Source organism: Equus asinus, chromosome 12 (genome assembly GCF_041296235.1).
Source record: "Equus asinus isolate D_3611 breed Donkey chromosome 12, EquAss-T2T_v2, whole genome shotgun sequence".
NCBI lineage: Eukaryota > Metazoa > Chordata > Mammalia > Perissodactyla > Equidae > Equus > Equus asinus.
In genome coordinates this window covers 21,773,025-21,796,211 of record NC_091801.1, presented here as the reverse complement: position 1 = coordinate 21,796,211, position 23,187 = coordinate 21,773,025, and the positions used below count along the sequence as shown (strand labels likewise).

Here is a 23,187-nt window from a genome sequence, read left to right as displayed (position 1 = left end):
TGGGCAAGTAAAGAATGGGGTGCGCTCAGACAGTTGGAGCACAGGCTCACGGTAGAGAATAGTGGAGGATAAGCCAGGTGGAGAAAGGATGATAGATAAAAAGTGCATGCGTGCTTGGACAGACAAAATAAGCTTTGTTCACCATTACACCAAATTGTGAATCATGATTTAAGGAAGATTTCAATTCCCAGTGGAATACAAACACGTTGTAGTAATGCCTGCCTAAAAAAAACCACTAAAACAAAAAACCTCATTGATCTCACATCTTTCTTCAGCTACTATCCCTTTTTCCGTTCTCCTTTCCAGCAAAACTCCTTGAAACAGCTGTTGACGTCCTATTTTCTCTCGAACCCACTCTGATCAGATTTTTGCCTCACCCTCCACCAAAGCAACTCCCATCAAGGTCACCCGTGTTCTCCACATGGTTCATTGTCATTGACCATCAGAGGCTTTGACATAGGTGATTGCCCTCACTTTCTTATGTCACCATACCTCTCTCATCAGGCCTTTACAATCCCTTTTGTTGGTTTCTTGACTTCTCTCCATAGTGTTCCAGACTTCATTCTTGGATTCCTTCTCTGACTTCACTCACTTCCTTAGTGATCTAATCCAGTCATAGCTTCAAATACCATCTCTAAATATAGTGACAACCTCCAAATTTATCATTGCTCCTTACCTGAGCAATTTCTCAGGATTGTGTTTTCAGCAAACAACCTTTAGGAAAGAGGTAACTTCGCCCCCATCCCACTTCCAACAAAGAGTAGGCTTGCTTCCCCTTGCTATAAAAGTAGCACCATGCTCCTCCTATAACACAACCCACCATGTGTGTGGGGTCCATCATTGCCCAAGGGGCATGGGGACTGCAGCAAAGAGATATGAAGTTCATGCTGGCTGCTGTGCTATGAGTAATAAAGTCCTTAGTCTCTGACCCAGGATCCATGAAACAGTAGCAGGTTAGCCTGTCAGCTTATAAGTCAAGTGAAAAATCCCAGATCCTGCACAGTTTTTGACATAAGGGAGCTATGCTTTCTTTTATAAGTAACTTAACACCTTAACCCAAATAAATTACATACAGAAGTTTTCTACTCACAAATGTTCAACTTAATCACTTTCATAAGGATAAGGCTCTCTGCAGCTAGCAGTGTGTCAGCCACTGCCTGCCTCCCACGGGCAGTTTTGGCCAAGACTTTTATAGAGTCATTTATGACTTGAGGAAAAATCAACTAACAAAGACCATTTTAGAACCTGCTGTTAAATAAAAAACTTCTGTCACTCCTTAGGGATTCTCTTAAGCTTTAAGGCTTAAATGTTGGGAAAATTAGGAAAGCAGTTGGGGAGATATTTTTGTTCAAGAATCCTTTTGGCTTCCCTCAAATTCACCAATCCTCTCACCCTAAGGCTAGTCTTATACAAGCTCTCATCTCTAAGTTCCTTCGATGAGCTTTTCTCGACCATCTATTTCACCTAAAAGTGATCCCTGAAGACATTCATGCTTCCAGAGATGGCTCATGTCTTTGATTCATTCTTAGTAAGATCCACAGCTAGCAGGATACACAGCCAGTGGCTGACATCCTAGTGTCTGCCTGTGTGAAACTTAATCCTGTCAATCCTTATATAGGATCTGCAGGCCAAAACAAATCTATCTTGTATACACGTCCTATTTGCAAAAACCAATCAATCCCTCATACAAAAAGTGGTTGGAATCTGCTCTGCTGTCTTTGCCCTCATTTAATATATCAAAAGAGAACTTATGCAGTCAGAATTTATAATACAGAGGAGAAACTCATTTAAATGTTATAATTATAGAGATGGTTGGCTTTCATGGAAGAGAAAAAAGGTGTCTTTACAATGAATGACTCTTTCAAAACTTTATTAAACACAGAAGTAAGGCTTATTATCCTAATGGTATTTACTTTGTGTGTCATTGCTATTGGCAAGAATGCATTTTATTCCATTTCTTGGAGATAAGCAGAAAGCCACAGGGGCTATTTCAACTTATATTCTGGGAAACCAAGAACTACTCAACAGTCAGCCATCTACAAATTGGTGATTAACAAGATGTCTAGACAGGTTCTCATGAGAATGACATTATTAATTAAACAGCAGTTTGGTTAGTCACGATAGCAAAAGTAATTTTTGGAATAAATATTTTATTAGTGTGCCCATCAATAAAGCAAAAGTAAAAGGATGTATTTTAATTAATTCATTTGTTGTAATATAGAGATCATAGCTGGCAAATTCTGTTTGAGGGCCTGGAGAATGATCTAATATTTCTAGTATGGCATGTCTTTATCTTACTGTTTTCGGCTAATGACACTGTATATTTCAATTACCTAGTCAAAATTCCTGTCTTGTTATCTGTCAAGGTATTATTAAGGTCCATTAGTGAACAACTGGATCTGACAAATTTTCTGTTGTGAAACATTGCTCTGTTCTTTTAAAACTGGGTGTTGTCACATTTCATTATTAAAAAAACAAATTATATAATCGCTAAATAGAGAAGGATAGTGTGCTATCACTATAATTAAGAACCTAATCCTACCTTCTGTCAGTCAAAAGATACATTTGGAAAAGGATAAATAAATAGATCGACCGGTTCTCTTCAGTACGTAGACGTAGACTCTTTTCAGAAAACACAGATAACCCAATATTTTTAGCATAATAGATGGCCCTAAAACTACAGGGAAAAAACACAAGACAAAAAAGACTTAAGTAAAAACATAATTCTGAAAAAATTATTCAAATGAGCTTGCTCTCTTTTGCCTTTATAAAGGAACATCTATGATAGTTTCCAGGTTAGTGAGCACTTCAAGACTAGGGGAGAGTGCTGTGCTTGGAGAAGGCGTGGAAGGTCTGCGCCCCTTCCCCATACCTTGCCCCATGGATCTCTTCCTTCTGGCTGTTCCTGAGTTATATTCGTTTATAGTAAACCAGTAATTTAGCAGAAAGTGACAAGATATATAAGGACCTGAAGAGCTTTCTTAGTGTTGTCAAAGTGAGGTGAAGAAAGTGGTCCTTGCAGGAAATCTACAGCAATGAGTGGGACAGTCATGAGGGGGTGAAGGCAATGGTAGGGAATAATGATCTCCTTTGGGAAGACTATGATAAGAAACTAGCCGGCCAGGCTTTGAAGACCATGGAAAATTATGTAGCCCAGTTCGGCAAGATTAAGGAAAGAATCAGCAAGTGAGGTAGAGAACTCGTGGACTATGACAGTGTCCAACACCACCTGGAAGAAGTGCAGAATGCCAAGAAGAAAGATGAAGCCAATACCGCAAAGGTGGAGGAAGAGTTCAACAAAGCTGAGATTGTTTGAAGATCTGAACCAGGAACTACTAGAAGCACTGCCTATTGTTTATAATGGTCTTATTGACTGTATGCGACCATCTTCCAAAACATTTCCAGCTTGAGGGATGACTTCTACAGGGAGATGAGCAATCTCTATAAGGTGATGAGAAAATTGGAGAAGCAACATTCCAACAATATCTTTGTGGTGAGGGGACTACCAAGTAGCAGCAGATGCTCTTTAGTCATCTCTCTCCCAGTTTGAACATATATGGCATCCAGCCCTCCTACTTCACTTGCCAGAGTGAGAGGGAGTCCATCTGAGTAAGTGAAGAAGAGCTGGAAACTGATCCAGCCCAGGGAAAAGACAACTCTGAGATCAAAGGAGAGCCCTTAAAAGATAAGGAAACAGAGGAGGAAGCTGAAGCAAGCTCCTCTGAGGAGGAAGAGCATTAAAAATTTTCCTGAAGGGGGCCAGCCCCATGGCCGAGTGGTTAAGTTCGCACACTCTGCTTCAGTGGCCCGGGGTTTCGCCAGTTCGAATTCTGGGCGTGGACATGGCACCGCTCATCAAGCCACACTGAGGCAGCATCTCACATGCCCCAACTAGAAGGACCCACAACTAAAATATACAGCTATGTACCGGGGGGCTTTGAGGAGAAAAAGGAAAAATAAAATCTTAAAAAAAAAAAATTTCCTGCAGGGGCTGGCCCTGTAGGCTAGTGGTTAAGTTTAGCATGCTCAGTTTCGATGGCCCAGGTTTTGTCCCTGGGTGCAGACCTACACCACTTGCCCAAGTTAAGTTTCTGAGCGTGAACCTACACCACTGGGCTGTGGTCCTGCTGTGGCAGGCGACCCACATACAAACTAGAGGAAGATTGGCAGGGATGTTAACTCAGGGCAAATCTTCCTCAGCAAGAAAAAAAAGTTTCCTGCAAAAAGTAATATTTTATTTTATATTAGAAAGATTGCTTAGATGATGTTTATATTTGTATCTTTAAATGTATAAGTATATAACAAAGCAATTAATTGTTCAGCCATTAGCAGTTAATATTTTCCTGGCCTCTTATAACAACTGGAAGGCAAACCAAAGGTGGGTGGGGTAGACTTACTTTTTGATCAAAATTTCTCTATCAAGATGGGATTTTTTTCAACCTCACCAAATTAACTCTACATATTAATATGTGAGAACAATGTTTCAGCATTGAGTTCACAGAGTTTGCTCTCACTGGGCCCTCTCATCAATCCTCTGCCTTTCTTCCAGTAAATGCCAGTGAACCGACCAGTAAATGCTGATGGACCCAGCGTGCCAAATTGAATGAGCTAATGTTAGAAGACAGCCAACTATGTTCACTATCAAAGAGGCTAATAGTATACTTTAGACACCATTGTCATCTCCAAGGTATCAATCAACACAAAATAATAATTTATCTTTTACTTTAAATCAGCATAAAGTTGTTATATTTTTTCTAAAGAAGTGTAGTCTATTAGGAAAGTAGAAAAATAATATTCATTGTAGTATTGATCCATTATGATGGCCTTAGCTTTATACTAGAAAAGTCTTATAACACTCAATCAAAACATTTTTATTTATCTTTGCTTATCTCCCACCTACATAGATGAAAAAATGATTTTCCAGATTTAAGTTACCTGAGCTTGCTGTGGAGGGAAAATTATTGGAGTACAAAAATTATCAAGCAACTATGGGATAACTGTTCAGTAATCAACTTCCAGGATAAAATACACAATATAGCATCTAAATTTATCTCTGTAAGCAAAGTAACAAAATAAGTTCAGAAATTTTTCAGTTATTACATGATTCATCCATTCTGCTGCTACCCATCTCCCTGCAGTGTGGCTGGAAGAGACCCAGAATATCAATCATCTTGGTCACACTGGATAGGAGGAGACTTTAGATCTGTTTGGTTGTCACTTGGTCTAGCTCTTTAAGGTTCAAAAGAAATCTGATCTATGTTTATGTCACTAGAACTCATGTCACCTGAACTCACTGAACTGGGTCATCTTTTAAGTAAGTTCTCCAAAGTAGGGCATATCCATCCAAAGAGGTACATATAATAACCTGAAGTAGAACACGTGTATTGAAAGGAGTGAACCAGATAATCCATGGGAGCCTGGGGAGAAAATATTACTTCTATTTCTATTTATTTTACCTAAAAACCTAAGAAAAATTGGCCTTTAACAATATCTAACATGTGGTTTAACACTGGTAGCCTCCCTAGGACTACATGTTAGGAAGTCGCATGTGTTGCTGAGGTACTAGCATCTCTCATGAGGCAGCAGGGGCTCCTCGGTGTGATGGAATTAAGGGTGGTGTGCATGTTGAATGTATTGAGAAGAATTACAATCTTTATGTGCTGGGGTAAGTAGGTTTACAGGTTCCATTGCCTCTTTTAAAGAAAACTAATGCTCACAAAATGGTTGTGTGGTTTAGAACATTTCCTGCAAGAATCCATGGATTGAAGATAAAACATTATGGATACATGCATGGAAAAAACTTTTAAATGGCAGAGCTGACATATATCCTCCTCCTGGTGTGAGCTGTCATTTACAATACAAAATAAAAGCAATGATGATCTGATCAAATTTAAAAGAAAATACCCTCAAAATTTAAATTGTCGAGGAAACTATTCAAAATAAGTGCTTTTTAAAACAATTATGTTCTGCTTGTAGATGCATATTTATAGCAAAGGTATAAAAATATAGACTAGATGTACAAACACCAAATTGATGATATTAGTTTTCTCCCCAGTGTTGACAAATGACATTTACTGAGAGGAATGGATTTATATGCAACTTGACTTTTCAAAGTTTCCTTTAAAGTCATTTTTTAAAAAATCGGCATGTTATGATTGTACTTTATACATTAAAATTTAAATAATATTGTTTCCTTCTCTACTGTGCCCTAAATTGTGCAGAGAGCCTACTGAGAACTTAGAATACAAGTTCACAGATGTGGTAGGGAGAATAATGGTCCCCTGAAGAGATCCATGCCTAATCTCCAAAGGGGAATGAATTAAGGTTGCAGATGGAACTAAGATTTCTAATCTGGTGACCTTAAATTGAGGAAGTTACCCTGGATTATCCAGATGGGTCTAATGTAATCACAATGGTCCTTAAAAGTGGAACAAGGTGGCAGAAGTAGGAGAACCAGAGTCAGGGCAGCGTGCGGACTGCTGGCCTTGGAGATGGAAAAATGGGGTCACAAGCCAAGGAACGCATGCATCTTCTAGATGCTGAAAAAGGCAAGGAAACAGATTTTCCCGAAGGAGTGCAGCCTTGCTGACACCTTGATTTTAGCCCAAGGAGACTCATTTCAGACTTCTGACCTCCAGAGCTATAAAATCGTAAATTTGCATTGTTTTAATCCACTTCTTGGTAATTTGTTACAGCAACAATAGAAAATTAATACAAGAAAGTTCTCAATTTACATACACACACACAGACCCCTAAGGGAGAGCCCTTTGGAGTGAAACTTGAAAGTAATTTGTTGGCAGATGCTTTCCAATATATAGTTTACCAAGAAAATGAATTATGAAGCCACCACAGTTATAAAGCCACCACTGTTTTTTTTTAAAGATTTTATTTTTCCTTTTTCTCCCCAAAGTCTCCCATATATAGTTGTATATTCTTAGTTGTGGATCCTTCTAGATGTGGCATGTGGGATGCCGCCTCAGCATGGCTCAATGAGTAGTGCCATGTCTGCACCTAGGATCAGAACCAGCGAATACTGGGCCGTGGAAGCAGAGCGCACGAACCAAATCACTCAGCCACAGGGCCCGCCCCTAAAGCCACCACTGTTAATTGCTAACACAAAGAAAAGAATTGCAGCAAATATTATATGTACTCCATAAGACCTCATACAAAATAATGAAAACAACATCAAATTAACAAATGGGCAAAGGATTTCTGCAGATAATTCAGAAAAGAAAAAATATAAATGGGTGATAAAATATGAAAATGTTTCAGATGAAATAAAACTATTGTAAATTAAATAAATGAAGAGATGTCATTTTGTCTATTATACTAGTGTATACTGTTTAAATGAAAAATCCTATGCTACTAAGGTATGATAAAGCAAGCATTGTCATTCACTGCTGTAGTAAGCTAAAAGGCGATACAAAACTGTTGAAAAGCAATTTACAAAAGTGTGAAAAAGGCATAAAAATACTTATGGCACTTCTGGGAATCAGATAATCCAAAATACAAGAAAAACACGATTATTCATCATAATAGAATTTATAATATGAAAACTTTGAAGACAACTGTCAATAATAGGAGATTGCTGAAATACATTTCAGTCTAACATGCAAATTTTGTAGTTATTAATAATGAAGCTTATGAAAAGTATTGACTTGGATCATAAGAGTATAACTATGGTATATGGCAACTATGAGAAAAAGGACTGGAAAAAAATCCATTAGGAGGTTCTTAGTTTTGGAATCATAGCCATTTCTTTCTTCTGCATGCAACTGGTTTATTGAATGAGCTGGAGTTAGTAAACACCATCAAAAGACAGTTTGACTCTTTCTCCACTGCCCCTTCAGGTACACTCTATGGCCTCAGTCTATCTCACCCTTTGGATCACATTTCAGGCAGAACTTTTAGCTCTTTTGGCCCCTCATTGATATTAAATAGCCCAGTCCAGGCCAGTGCAAACCCTCATCCACTTAAAAACTTTCTTCCTTGAGTTGGGCCTGATTTCATCTTGCAGATCTGCAGTGAAGAAGGGACTCATAGCTACTTTCTCCTCTTCCCACTCCATTTCTCTCTGCTCTCACTAGCTGCTCTTTGGGGTCATTCCAGTGGTGAAGTGGAAGGAGGAATCATGGAAGAAGAAACAAGGAACAAGGTCTTATGTGGCTAGTTCAGTTGTAATCTAGCGGGAGGCACTCTGTGGTTGTAACAGATCCCAAATGGGGATCCTTCCTTTTGTGGGGTGCTTTTGTGGGTTCTTCAGAAACCCACCCCATCCCTGTCTCTCTGGATGATCAGCCTCTCTGGCTAGCCACTTAACACTCCTGCTAGCCTTCTCTATCCAAAGTACCAGCATCATTCTTCTAAGACCACCTGCCCCTGGCAGCAAGTCCTCTTGGGTGGGGTCCTACTCCAGAAGGGCACAGCCAGCTCCGTTCAGAAGGCCTCACGTCCTAGGCTAAGGGCACACACACACATCCTTGTCCTTCCATGCCCACCTAACCATCTCTTCACACTCTGCCACCAAAAGCCCTTTTAGCCTCAGCCCCTTGCCTTTTGACTTTTCCAAGTGTGAGGCAGGTGCCAAGCTGCTGTGTTCCCCAAATTACAAGAAACATGTTAAGCTCCTCAAGTGGTCCTCTGAAGTACCCCCTCACTTGGTTTGAGATGAGGAGAGGCACCCCATGGGAAAAAGAAGCCTTTGGCACCCTGGTGCTCTAAGACCTTCTCACTCCCTGACCTCTCCCTCTCTCAGGGACTTCTTAGCCTTAGTCTGCACAGTCTTGAGGTAGATTACGAGTTCAGAGTTTAGGCTCCCAATCGACATGGGCAGTCACAAACACCAGGTATATTGTTATCCGTGTTGGGAACTTCAGCTTTTGATGCTGGGACTATCAGAAGTTTCCTTTCCAATTGTTATTTTATAAGGGGGACAGACTTTAATAATGGAGAGACAGGCGAGAAGACAGACTATATAACAGCTTTTGAGGTATCTATTTTTCATCAAAGTGCTTATCAGAGTAATTTTAGCCTAGACTAGATTCATTGACAATTTTGTCTTCCAGGAATTGCGGTGTCTCTGGCTCCATAGAATAGAAATCATCTTCTCAGTATAATAAGCGCAGAAAACAATATGAAAAGCTAGAAAGCCTAGACTCCAACACCAGTATTTTTTTAACTTTAATATCCAAAGTATAAATAATCTCTTCTATTTTATTTTATGACTAATGACCTGGAAGTTTATGCATTTTCTTATGATATAATTAACAAAGCAATTTAGTATTTAAATAGAATTTACATTCTCAGAGCATTTTAAATAATTAAGAAGGTGATTGGTATTTAACTTATAATTAACGTATTTTGATTCCTTTTGTGGATATTAAACATTAAAAGAGTTGTAGTAATAATGAGTGCTGCTAAAAATTGCTCTATAAATAGTTAAAACTTAAAAAATATATGTTCTCAATAATCTGTGGTAACTTTAAAATATAAGAACTGTAAATCTCAAATCAAAATCTAAGTGAAACATCTAGAAATTGATTTTTCCCCACTCCTGTATATTTTTTTAGAAAGCTATTAAAGCTAAGTAGAAATGAAAAGCCTCATTAAAATCAGAGCTATTATTTAAAAGCAAGGTTTTTTCTATTACAAATTCATAGACATTACTACCATATATTCTTTATCTATTGGATTATATAGGCTCTTTAATTATGGTCATTTAACATTGAGTCTTAAAGTACGTTTTTTTTCTTCTTTGCAGTTGGTTGGTTTTGTGTATGCCTGTTATGTGATCAGTATTTTCATGGAAGAAGAGGACACTTGTAAGTACTGTTATAGCTGCTTGAGGGTTTATTTTGCATGAGATATAGCTTCCAAAACTCATCATTACAGGGCTGTAAAATCTTTCATATTTGGAATTTAAAATGATTGAACTCAGCATAGTAAAGTTACATTCAAACATTTACAAACTAAACTGCACACAAATAAAATGGCACTAAATATTGAAACTCTCCATCCAAGTTGCATGGGAGGATGCCCAAAGACACAGAAGCCCACCGATTGCTGGCATATCATGTCTTAACAACTATTCATCAGAGACCTCCATATTATGCTGGGTAGAAGATTAGGGGTTGTTTTATCCATCCAATTGTAAGGATGCTGCCTACAGAATATTGAAGTCTAACTAATAGCAATAACGTCAGTACAACAATACATTATAGCAAGATTTATATGTATATAAACTATATAAAATGCTCTAAGAAAGCTAAAAATGACGTCTTTCAAGGTGAGATGCAAATAAAAAAAACAAAAACATGGGCCTGCCTAGTGGCGCAGCAGTCACGTTCATGCATCCCACTTAGGTGGTCCAGGATTCGCGGGTTCGTATCCTGAGCGTGGATGTATGTACCACTTACCAAGCCATGCTGTGGCAGGCGTCCCACATATAAAGTAGAGGAAGATGGGCACAGATGTTAGCTCAGGGCCAACCTTCCTCAGCAAAAAGAGGAGAATTGGTGGTGGATGTTAGCTCAGGGCTAATCTTCCTCAATAAAAAAACCCTAAAACAAGAGATGCTGAAAATGAATTAGTGGATTCTAAAAAGCTAAGTAGTCATGTTTTAGCAGAACACTCAAAAGAAAGACACATGTGACCTGAAGTTACGTGGGAGGAGATTTAACAACATAAGTCAACAACTGGCATTTATTGAGTGCTTGCTAATGTCTAAGGCACTTCTTGGCACAACTCTGTTATGGGCTCATGAAATACCAAAGAAAATTGTAAACTATTAAAAGATTAAATTATTATAGATAAACAAATCACACCCAACCATCCTGGAGATTTGTTTATGTCATTGCATCTACCGTCTGAGTTGAAAATTTGACTCTTTAACAAAATACGGGTGAGTGTCTAGCTGGCCATTATAACTTCTTTCTAGAACGCAACTCCAGAAGGATCTGATGAATTCTTCCCACCAAATGATGCAGTTCATGATATATGAACTGGAATCCAGTTGACAATGAGCTCTCATCTCAATTTATTTGACCACACGGAAGAAATATTAGACCCTGAGATTCAACTCATCAGGCAGTGAAAACACACAAACATACTGCATCATATCTTTTATGCTTGCCTGCAGGTATTTTTCTTTTAATGCTAGGTGAGCCTGAAAGTTTCTGACATTTCAAAAGTGCAGTTATAATGGCAACACTTCCCACTATGAGGTTACTTTCACAACGTATATTTTCAGGAATTTCATTAGTAGTTCCCTGATCTAACAAAATTGATGTACAGAAAATCAGCAGTGTGCTTCCCACTCACGGCTAAGACAGGCTGCACAGCCAAAAACAACTGGCTAAGCACAAACAATTTTAACTGGAACTGGGACCTAAAGGAAATTATTAGAAATGGGGCTGATTAAACACTTCAAAAAATTAGTACTTTGAATGACAAATCTCAGCTGAATCCCTTATGGTATTTTCCAGTAGGTACCAAAGCATCCTCTTTCTTTTTCTTCTCACTGAACTGGTTGGAGGCTCCATCCTACCTTATTGTGTGAGAAAAGGCAGATTAATCAATAGTCTTCTTTTGTCTAATAGAATATAGAAAAGCTTTTCTTTGAGGCTTGTGATTTTAAGCAAAACTGGGAAATAGAAAACGACACGCAAAATCAAATGCTCATCTAAATCGGGTAAACGTTTTTTGACCTTCCAGCTGCCTTCTTTTAAAGAAATAACATCAGTGTATATGGACTGTATTGCTACTGGCAGATATTGTGGTTCCATGGACCCTGGTGTCTTTAATTAACTTAAGTTTCTCTATAAAATCTCTGAATCAGCTATTTTAATGTGCATCAAATTGGGGTTGAAGCAGCTGCTAACAGTCTATTCTATTAATGGTAATTCTAGTGTTTGTTTCTAAGGCCATACATTAAATTACCAAGAGACATCTGGATATAGCAGTTGTGTTACCACCAATTCAAATAATACTTAAAGTCAGAAAGAGTCTTGAGTCCTCAGAAAAAAAAAAGAATATGCCCTAGACCAACCTGACATGATAATCTGCTGGAAGAGAGATGACAGTGGAAAGCAATCACAAACCTTTTAGTCTGATAGTTCTCCAATGAGTGTAATTTTACATTTTTTATTGAAAGAAGAAGGAATCAAAAGTGCATTTGTAATTAAATTGTCCCAGAGTCTTCAGAAGGCAGATGGGAGCAAAAGGAAATGTCTGAAAGTGATTGCAATGATCTCGTGGGCTAGCACAATTTGTGCCAACACTTAGCTTTTAGGTGCAATAATGAACTGCCCTTTGGACATGACATTACCAACCCACAGTCAAGAAGATGTGTCCTTTGAATTGTTTTTCCAAAATTTAAACACAAAATAAGACAACAGTACTGGTAGCTTTCCAATTTGTCTAAGTATACTTCTGGAAAGCTTATTCTGAAAGGTAACTGCAAATATTTTCTGTAATGTCACAGTATTTTGGCAGACAATATATCATTTATCATTTCGATTCCTATTCCAACTAATGAAAATCTCTACATTATTCAAAATGCAAAGCTAAGCCTTATTCTTGGACTGAAAGCTGTCAGCCAGCCTTAAAAATTAATAACAGCTACCCGCTTCTCTCCTCTGCACTGCTTAAGTGGTTCTACGGGACGAAAATTTCAGCTGATGGACGTTTCTGAAGGGTAATAAATGCTTGAGGAAACATTTATTTCCAGCCACCCGGCTTCTTAGTTACCTTTCAGACTCTTTTGCTAACTATTTCTTATAAAGACCGTGATTGCAGGTCAAAGACAATGAAATAAAAAGCTCACAAAAGGAAGAGTACCGCTAGGTGAGGTCAATACTTTCCATCATTCACTCTAATGAAAAAGCCTATTTATATCTCTTGGTTCCATTTCTTACTTCTTTTTATAATATCTATCAATCTTTATGAACACTTTTGTGAGACCAGGATATTTGGAATCTGTAATCATAAAAACCTGTCAACATCTTGTTTGTGAATCCTCTACTGCTGAAAATGAACTTGTGGGCTTGTTACTATCTTGTCAGACTTACTAAAAAGAGTGTTTTTAACTCAGGGAAGTAGGGAGGCGAGGCAAAAGATGCTGAAAAATGGTACTACCTTAGATAAATATTGCCAGACTTTTTCAGAGGATCTGTTGCTGGTTCTACTCCTTCTGCTATGAGTTTGCAAATTGTACCTGGGACATCCCTTTGGGCCCACAGAGGCTAGTCTGGGTTGTACATGTTGAATGGTGGGAGAAATCTATACACATTGGAAGCCCTAACAGTTAGTTTTTGAAAAGGAAATGAACCCTTCAGATGTGGGTTCAATATTTTACATTGAAAAACTCATAATAGTTCTTTATGCAACAATGTGACCCTTGCCATATACTTTTGGGGAACTTTTCAGTGGAAGGAAGCATGACTACTGGAAAAACATACCGTATCTCCACTGTAGTCGTGGCTCCTGCAGGCTCATGTTCATGTATTTGCCTGTCTGCCTATGAGTTCCTTTTAGGAAGAAAAGGTGATATTACCACACTAATGATGTGAATTGGAAATAAAAATAACCTTATCTCCTCCTAAGAATTTACTAGAGAAGTTAATGGAAGAGAAACATTAGTTTGAATGTTAGTTTCCAAGTTTTCCTTCCTCCCTTTGTAATCTATGAAGAAGCCTTAAAGAAGTAGAGTGACCCAAAGGTCAGGAACTAGGGGAAGGGGTGAAAGACACAGAGGCCTGGATGATCCTCAGAATAGAAAGCCTGCCTGTTGTCTTGTGAGCCTTGCAATATATGGATATTTGAGGATACGAATATATCCAATATACGGATATTAGAGGGAAAAGGGACAGGAGACTTTTGTGAGAGTCAAAGATGGAGAAATGTGTGAGACTCAGGTAAGGATGATCCTGTAGTCACAGTCAACATTTCGAGGAATCACAGTTTTTGTCCAATAAGTCATTAAGAATCTACTGGTTCTCAGAGGGTATAAATTTCTTTTGGTAAGTATCTGGTGAGTTGCATGGAACTATCCTCACCACACCGCAGATTTAGAGCCTAAACCATTTCCTCTAATTTGCTGAGATGACTCTGCCAAATAGCTACAAAATTACTAGCTAATCTTTCTACTAGAATAGAAGGACTGTGAGGGGAAGAGCTTCGTCACCTGACGCAACCCTAGAGCTTAGAAAAATGCCTTGCATGTAGCATCTAATGAAGAAATGTTTGTTCAGTTTATATTGTTAAATAAATTCTCTTGGCCCAGCAATTCATTTTTCAAAATCTATTTCAAAACCCTAAGGTTCTCAAATTTGATGAAATGATACTCTTTTATGTTTAGAATTTATTTCGATGCCTGAGGCATTTACAAATATTTATCTTTGGTAAACGGAGGTCCTGTATGTCTTTAACATAATTGGATGGATTTTTTGTAATTTTGAAGGTTGAGATATAAGGAGGTGGATTAAACCTCCACTATCCCACATCAGAGTAAGAGCTTGAGTTTGTCCACTCCTGGACATCCTGGAGGGAACAAGGACTTGGAAAGTAAATGCGCTTGCAGGGTGACTTCAACTGCAAAATATGACCAAAAGGATAGACCAACATTTAATGAGTCGGGACCAGCAGTGTGGGGATCTCGGCCAGCCCACACATGGGAAGATTAGGCAGCACAGACTAGGATTCCAGCTATAGTGCTATGGTTCAGAAATAAGATTACAGCTCTTGGGTAGGTTATCAAGACAGTCTCTCTAAAAAAGAATATCATAAATACCCAATTATTCAAACAAGTGAGCCAAGTGGGGACTCTCCATGGGGGCAAGAGAGAGAAGCTCTTTTACTAGAATTGGTCTCAAAGTCAGTGCTAAACTCTCAGCAAAGTGGAGCCCAGGCTATTGCCTATCCCACCAAACCAGGACTCCAGTAATTCAGCCTGCCTAGGGGCTATCCACAGCCATATTTTCTGCTCTCCTCACATCCTCATCTCTAGCCACATCTGTTTTCCCAAATCCACCAAGCTCTTTCACACCTCCTCACACCTCCTCACATCACACTCTTTCAGAGAGGACTCCTCCCTGTGATGATTCGCTAACTGTACGTTCTTCAGATCTCACTTAATTATCTTTTCCCAAATCCTACCACTTTCTCTCGTCCTTCCCAGGCTAAATAAGGGCACCTGTGGTATATCCTTACATGCTTTCATTGCACAATGTACTTTTTCCTTGGAAACATTTAACACAACTGTAATTTTTAAAAGTCATAATATCCCCAGCACCCAGCCCATTTCCTGACATAACAGATACTCTATACAAAGATAATGAGTGATTATTGAATGGATAAATTTACAAATGGACTCAAAAGGATGTTTAGGATTTCCATTGGCAGAGATGGGAGACAATTTCTTCCTTTTCTCTTCTCTATCTCCATTTATACAAATGATCACCTCTCACACAAGCTAGAAACTTGGGCATATTCCTTGACTCTTCCTTCATCTCCCACATCCAATAACCAAATGTTCTTTAACGTTCTTCCCAAGGATAACCTCTCCCCCATGCCCCAGTACCCTGAGTATGTCTCTGAACATGTGCTCAATTTATTTTTTAATTAACTGCATTCCCCACTTGTAGAGGAGAGGAATCATATCTTACCCACTCCAGGATCCCAGGACGTGGTCCAGTACGTGGAACATCATAGGAAATCAGTGAATATTTGTTGTACAAAATACATAGTAGGGAAATTGCCCCCTTGTCTTTACGTTATTTCTCATATCTCTTTCCTCACACCTTATGAAAATTTAAGTTTCCTACACTATAGAAAAAAATCTGATTAATTCACAATAAGATATATTATGCACTTATATCCCATGGAAATTTTCATTGGCTACTAATTGTGGCCTGTTTTGACAAAAAGTTGACGCCAGCAAGCAGAGAACACCTACACTCCAGAGGGGATTTTAATTTTCTCTGTTTCAGTTTGAACGGGATGTTAGTAATTACTTAAATGAAGGCAATCCTAGTTCTGCCAATGTCTAGCTCTATGCCCATTAACAAATTGTGTCTCCTTTTAGGAGATCCCGAAGGTACCCTGAGCTCTAACATTGCAGCTCTATAGATGATGCCCCCTGTCTCTGTGGGGTTATCTCAAGGTACAATCAAGTGCATCACATTTTATTCTTCATTCATTTATGAATGGTAAATATCAACAGCTGTTTCAAAACATCTTGATTTCTCTGATCCAGATCAATAGTTGATGAAGTGTGACACATCAGCCTCACGCCTAAAGAAAGTCCTCTACACAAATGCCCACCTGCTGGTGGAAGGTGTAACCACCACTCCCTACATCCCTGCTCCAGACAGGTTGGAGCTCCCAGGTTCTCACCACCGTTACCAATAGCCCAAAGCTGTGTAGCATGTCCTTAAGTCGAAAAGGAAGAATAAAGGATCTGCCATCCAGATGGTCCAGAATGGAAGATGAGGGATTTGGGAACCAGATGTGATTATGAGGGAGCAGAGTAACATAACAAAATTCACACCTTCATGGCATCCTAAATGCACAGTGAGAAAAAAACGGGCTGTAAGGATTTTATGCGGATCTTGTGCAATGGTTTTATTCTGGGTTGTTAGTGGGAAAATTTAGGATTCCCCCCAGGGGGAAGAGCGGCTGACAGCATTCTCATTTAAATGAGAGCGTTTCCATTTTAAATCTAAATTCAATATCTTATCCCACCCCCTCCCCCCACCCTCTCAATCCTCCCACTGCAATAGTTCTGCCAGCCCCACTGCAGGTACATTTATCCCTCTTTTCTCTACATCTGTTCCTAAGCTGCCCACTGATGCTGGAGAGAAGCACATGCCTGCATTCACTGGCCCTGATGCAACTTCACAATGTTGCATGTGAGCTGTCCACCTCTCCCACCAGTCCTCTCACTCATTCCTAGTCAATGCCTTCTCCAGTTCCCTTAAAACTGCATTCTTAGAGCTCCCTACCCTCGTTTTAGAGACTTTGGAGTCCCTACCCCCATTTTAAGAATGAGGAAATGAAGCCCAGAGGGGTGATGTGATTCCTGGCACCCTTCTCTACCAGTAAGACTGATGCAAAGACAATGAAGGCCAGTAGGCATGGGTTCCCACAAGTCCCCAGGGCCTCTCTCCTATTGGAAGTGTCTATATTTATCTATGATTATTTTCTTCCTGAGGTGAAAAAAGAGGCCTCGATTCTGTCCTGTGGCTTTTGTGGCTATGTGCATCCCTTCCACACATTCAGGCACTTTGCTCCGGTAATGATTCTCTCTCTCTCTGTCTCATAGGATGTCTGTCTTTCTCTCGTTCTCCCCGCTCCCTCACCAGGTTCTTCCCCTCACTGGATCTTTTTCCTCAGCATATGAATAAAGTCACATAATTTTGAAAAAGAAGAAAACAGAGATTACCCTGACTCCCCACCTGGTATACATTTAGCTTTCCTGTCTCTCGTGCTTCTTCCCTCCACATCCAGACTTTTCTACAAAGTAGTGTTCACTTTCTCACCTCCTATTCACTCCTGGTTGCTGCTGTCAGGCTTTCTGTCCAATGTCATCACTGAGACGCTCTGCTCTCTCGAAGGCCAGCAATGACCTCCTAATTCACTTAGATCTTATCAAGCTTCATCACAATTGATGGCTTCGTCACCGTTGACTGTTCCTTCCTTGAAAAAGTTCTCTTGGCTTTCCAAGCAATCCTATCTCTTGAGTTTTGCAAGGCAATCCCATCTCGTGAGCAGCACTTCTTTTACCAATTGAAAATTATTCTAATATCCTTATGCCAATTAAGCAGATTTCTGATGCAAGCATAGGGAACAAATTTTGAAGTGCTTACCCTGACTACTTGGGGAGTGATGATTTATCGTTAAGTCCTTAAAATGTTAAGTGGTCATCCCTAGGGAATAGCTTATACTCCCTCGGTTACACTGAAGCATTTTAAGTAAAATAAGGCAATAAAACAGAAGCACTTTAAAGTAAAACCAAACAATGAAACAGATGCTTATCCGAAATAAGCCAGTCAGAGAAAGACGAACTCTATATGACTCCACTCATAGGTGGAAGTTAGTATATTGATAAGGAGATCTGATCGGTGGTTACCAGGGAAAAGGGGGGGTGGGGGGAGGGCACAAAAAAAAAGAAAAAAAAAAAACGTTGAGGGTAGATCTCATGTTAAGCGTTCTTACCAATTAAAAAAGAAGGACACGATGAAACTTTTGGGGGCGATGGATATGTCTACCACCTTGATTGTGGTGATGGTTCCATGAGTGTACCCATATGTCCAAACTCACTGAATTCTATGCACTTAAATATGTGCAGCTTTTCGTACATCAATTATACCTCAATAAAGTAAATTTAAAAAAAAAAAAACAAAAAAAAACAGATGCTTATCCCTTTTAGATAGCAAAGTGACACATAATATTTTCAAGAGCTATATACATAGACCAAATATTTGATGGAAAACCGATTTTATAATTTCTCTGAAGAAATATCATACAAGTAACCAATAATAAAAGGTATATATGGAACACACATCGTCATGTGCTTTATAGTAAGTACTTTATTGACTAAGAGAAAAATAATTCAGTGTTCTTTCTGGGAGCAAGATTGAAACTAGAATCTAAGTGAGATATTTGGGAGTATTCATATAATTTGGATGCCAACATGAAAATACAGTAGGGGAGAAGTAAAAGCATTTGTCTCTCCTTCTAAGTTGTATGAGGTACAAAGTAAACTAATTCTAAATTTTACCTAACTAGCCTTTCAGTATTGTCCACATTTTTTCCTCCCAGAAGGAAACAGGCGCTCTCTCCCTCTCTCTCTCTTTCTTTCTCTCTTTTGTTCGCTCTTGCTCTTACTCTGTCTCTTTGCTTGTAAGAAGAACAGAAAGTCCAAATTACAGTTAGCGGTGCATCGCAAGAACAGCTTTCTTTTCTCCATATAGTTCCATCAACTGCAAAGCGTGTAACATTTCCTAGCCCTGTTTATTAGATGCCACCTTCACAAATGTTGTAATGTACAAGTCTGTGTCAGAGACTGGCCAGCTATTCACTAAGCCCATTTGTTTGTTCTTCTCCCGGGCACACAATGGGACTGCATTTCCCAGCCTCCCTGCAGTTAGGAGTCCTATGAAATTGAATTCTAGATCACAGAACATGAGGAGAAGGGATATGCCCACTTCCGGGCCTGGCACCTAAATAACGTCCACATGTGGCTCTCCATGGTCTTCCCCTTTCCACCTGTTGGATACAGACAAACATTGAAGCTTTGGACACTGCATGGTTAAAATGGTGGAGCCACAGTGTTGAAGGGAGCTGGGTCCCTGTGTGATTGCTTGGAGGAGAGTCGACCACATGACTTGAGAACAGGATGATAAGTGCCTTTGAGGCACACAGCACTAAGAAGCATCCAAGAGGGTATGGTCAGGGAAGGGTTCCCAGAGGTGGAGACCCTACAGGAGAAAGAGGCAGGAGTTCTACCACTGCAGGGGGAGGAGAGCATTTTAGGCATTCCACAAATATACAAGTGCCACCTGTGTGCTTGGAAAGGTCACTTGGAGGAGGTGACACTGGAGTGAGACCTAAAGGATAGAAAGGAGCCTGTGAGGTGAATGTCCAGAGGAAAGCAAATTCCTGGCAGGAGGAACAGCAAGTGCATAGGAAGTCACTTCCTGGAGGAAGCTTCCAGCCGAAGCAAAGGCTTTGACTTCAGGAGCCACTTCATGCTGGATGCTCCGGAGGGTCAGAAGGCAATCTGGACTTTCCTGGCCTGCTGACTCTCAAAATAGTAAATTAAAAGGTAGACTGTATCAGGGACTTAATTTTAACCCCTGCATTGAGGAGAAAGACTACGTGAAAATGATGAGAAGCATGCCATTTTTTCACATGTTGAGAGAAAAGACGGTGCACAGCTGGGACTTTAGTTTTGTTTTCTTTTCCTCTTTGTTTCTATATTTGCCTCATTTTCTATTTATTCACCTACATGTTTGCTTGGAAGAGTAAATTAAATTTGTTTCTTTTTTATTGAAGGAAAACCAAAACTCTTAGTTACTAGTGCTAAAGGTGAAGCCAAGATGTCATACTGACTGTGTTTTCCTCCTGAGACAACAAAGATGCAAGAAAACAGGTGAAGGCCCAAGTCACTGCATTTTCTGATGACCGTTAGGGAAGTTTTTCTGCTCAGAAAATTCTACTTATATCTATTCAGGGTTTAAAAATCACTATGTGGGGCCAGCCCCATGGCCAAGTGGTTAAGTTCACGTGCTCTGCTTTGGCTGCCCAGGGTTTCGCCAGTTCGGATCCTGGGCGTGGACATGGCACCACTTGTCAAGCCGTGCTGAGGTGGCGTCTCACATGGCACAACCAGAAGGACCTACACTAGAGTATACAACTATGTACTGGGGGGCTTTGGGGAGAAGAAGAAGAAGGAAAAAAATAGAAGAAGATCGGTAACAGACGGTAGCTCAGGTGCCAATCTTAATTTAAAAAAAAAGAAAAATCACTATGCAATTTATTAAAGTGGCAACATTTTTAAAACCTGTTTTTTCTTAAGCTCTAAATGCTACATGGAAGTTTTCATATTCCATTTATAAATCTAGTAAATTTTAATGATCTCTTTTTTGGGATTTTTTTGTTTCTTTTTATTTGTGGCAAAATACACATAATGTAAAATTAAACACTTAAACATTTTTAAGTGTACAATTAAGTGGCATTTAGTACATTCACAATGTTGTGCAACCATCACCACTGTCCATTTCCATAACTTTTTCATCATCCCGAAGAGAATTCTGTACCCATAAACAATAGCTCCTCTCTCTCTCTCCCCCTCAGCCCCTGGTAACCTTTATTCTACTTTCTGTCTCTATGTATTTGCCTATTCTAGTTACCTCATATAAATGGAATCATACAGTATTTGTTCTTCTGCGTCTGACTTATTTCACTTATCGTATTTTCAAGGTTTATCCACATTGTGGCACGTATCAGAATTACATTTCTCTCTAAGGCTGAGTAATATTCCATTGAACTTTCAATTACTATTTGATCTACTTAAATTCAATAGTCTAAATTCCTTTAAATAATCTGTTCCATTTACAATTTAAACTAAAGTCCTTTGAACATTTAACCTGCGTTCATAAATTCATTACGATTATCATTCTTCTAAAGTCCTTCAAATATTTGTCCTAATCAACAAAACACTCATTGATTTTTAAACTATTCTAGCAAATCCAATAAATCTAACAAAATAAGCTTATACATATATTAAATCTTAAATTTTCCTAAGTATTACACTAATTTAATAAAATTTTCCCATGTCTGTCAACCTCAAATCACAAGTATAAAATTAATTATCCAATTTGAATTTTGAATTGGTTTTACAGCGTGAATCTGCCAGATCTAGCATAATCTGTGTGATTATGTTAAGAATCACAAAGATTTTACATACCAAGTAAAAACAGATTATCCCAATGATTACGAAATCCTAATCTGTACTTCATAAGAGTATTAAAATTGTGGAATTGGCTTACTTTGTTCTCTCTATAGTCAATTCCCTGTGTTGGAAATGCCTTTCTCTAATAAACAAGCACCTCGAACAATTTGAGGTTGCTACATATTAAGGTATTTTCAGCTGGGAAGCAGAACCTAAATTCCGAGAGGACTCTAACTTTCCATTAATGGATTTACAGAACTTTTTGTTTATAGTTAGTGGAACAAGAGGAGATCTCATTCCATTCCCTTCAACTGTGCTTAATCTAGCAGCCCACAATCTAGCAGGACTCAGATGACATTAGAGATGAGTGGACAGACTCCTATTCAGAGTCCTTTTTGACTTGATGGTTTTTATACTTGCTACTTCTTGGTGGTTTTTACACTTGCTAACTCTCTAAAACATTTTAATGTCTTCCCATGTGACTCAACAGACACTTTGTTGACATTCCATTTGCCTATTTCAAATCTATAGAATTCTGTGTTCTTTCTACATTCTAGGTAGGTTACCAATTCTTGTAGACATTTAAATATTGGACTGGATTCTGCACTTCTCTCATATCTTTTCTTGTTCTGAGGTCACTGACCTGTTCGGATCCAAAAGTATTTATAGTCCAGACCCAGCATATTATTGTTTAATTTTAGAGCTTTAAACAAGCTTAAATAACTAATCCTTTATTGATTTATTCTTTCATTCATTCAAGAAACAGTTATCGAAAGACTTCTGTGTTAGACCACAAGGATACAAAGATGAATAAGACTTGATCCCTTTCCCAGGAGACCTTACATTCTAATAAGTGAGCCAGGCCTGTAAATAATTACAGAAGAGTGAAGTGTAGATAGTGGTCTGTATAAAGTGAATCAAGTGCACAGAAAAAATAAGCAGAGGCTAATTGCGTCCCAGGGCACCAAGCACAGCTACTCAGACATGTGAATATGGTCTTATACGAAGAATATTACATCACCAGGAAAGGAACGAAGAAAATGTATTTTAAATACAGGAAAAAATATGTCAAAAAAGCTTGAGAAAACCATGGAATATTCAGGAAGGCCTGGGGAAAACCTGGATCACCTGGAAAGTGATGAGTAGTTGGGTATGTTCAGTTCACTAAGTCAACAGTGGGGTCAGTCCTTGAGGGACTTGGATTCTGTCCTACACTAGTGCTTCCCAACCTATTTCGTATCTTGGCAGTTATCGAGAAAGCCAACATTTAAAGACACTCTGTGGGAAATAAATTACTTTTCTCCCAGCAAAAAATGACTGGCCAAGAGGGCTGGCTACTCCACACGAGGGAATTGGTATCTTATCATGTCTGTTCCTACTCAAGTCACACCAGGGATGCCCTGCTGGATGATGTAGAGTCAATGAACAGATTCCATCTTGGGAATAATATGACCATATTCAATTTTCTTGAATAGTAATTCATAGAAAATGAAAAAGACTTATAAAAGAGATCTCAGAAGAAATGGCATTTTTGGATGGAGATTGTCGTAGAAAAGGAAGAACCAAAAATAATAAAAGGTTATAAAAAAATTAAAATAATATTCAAAGGGGAAATGTCCAAAATTATAGAAGTAGACAATAAAAAGGAATTATAGACTTGAAAGTCAACATGTATTTGCCACTTGATTTATAGAGCAAAGGAAAATATTGGCTAGATTTAAATGAGAATGGCA

General features: G+C 38.8%; 1 protein-coding gene across 2 annotated transcripts in view; it reads left to right on the top strand.

Annotated features, from left to right (window-relative positions):
• The window catches only part of NKAIN3 (sodium/potassium transporting ATPase interacting 3), a 600,276-nt gene that overhangs the window by 553,450 nt on the left and 23,639 nt on the right, over positions 1-23,187 (top strand). For both annotated transcript variants that reach the window (XM_044780225.2, XM_070481183.1), the window contains exon 5: positions 9,761-9,821. In XM_044780225.2, the coding sequence (XP_044636160.1) occupies positions 9,761-9,821 (61 nt within the window). The remainder of the gene's footprint in view (positions 1-9,760; positions 9,822-23,187) is intronic.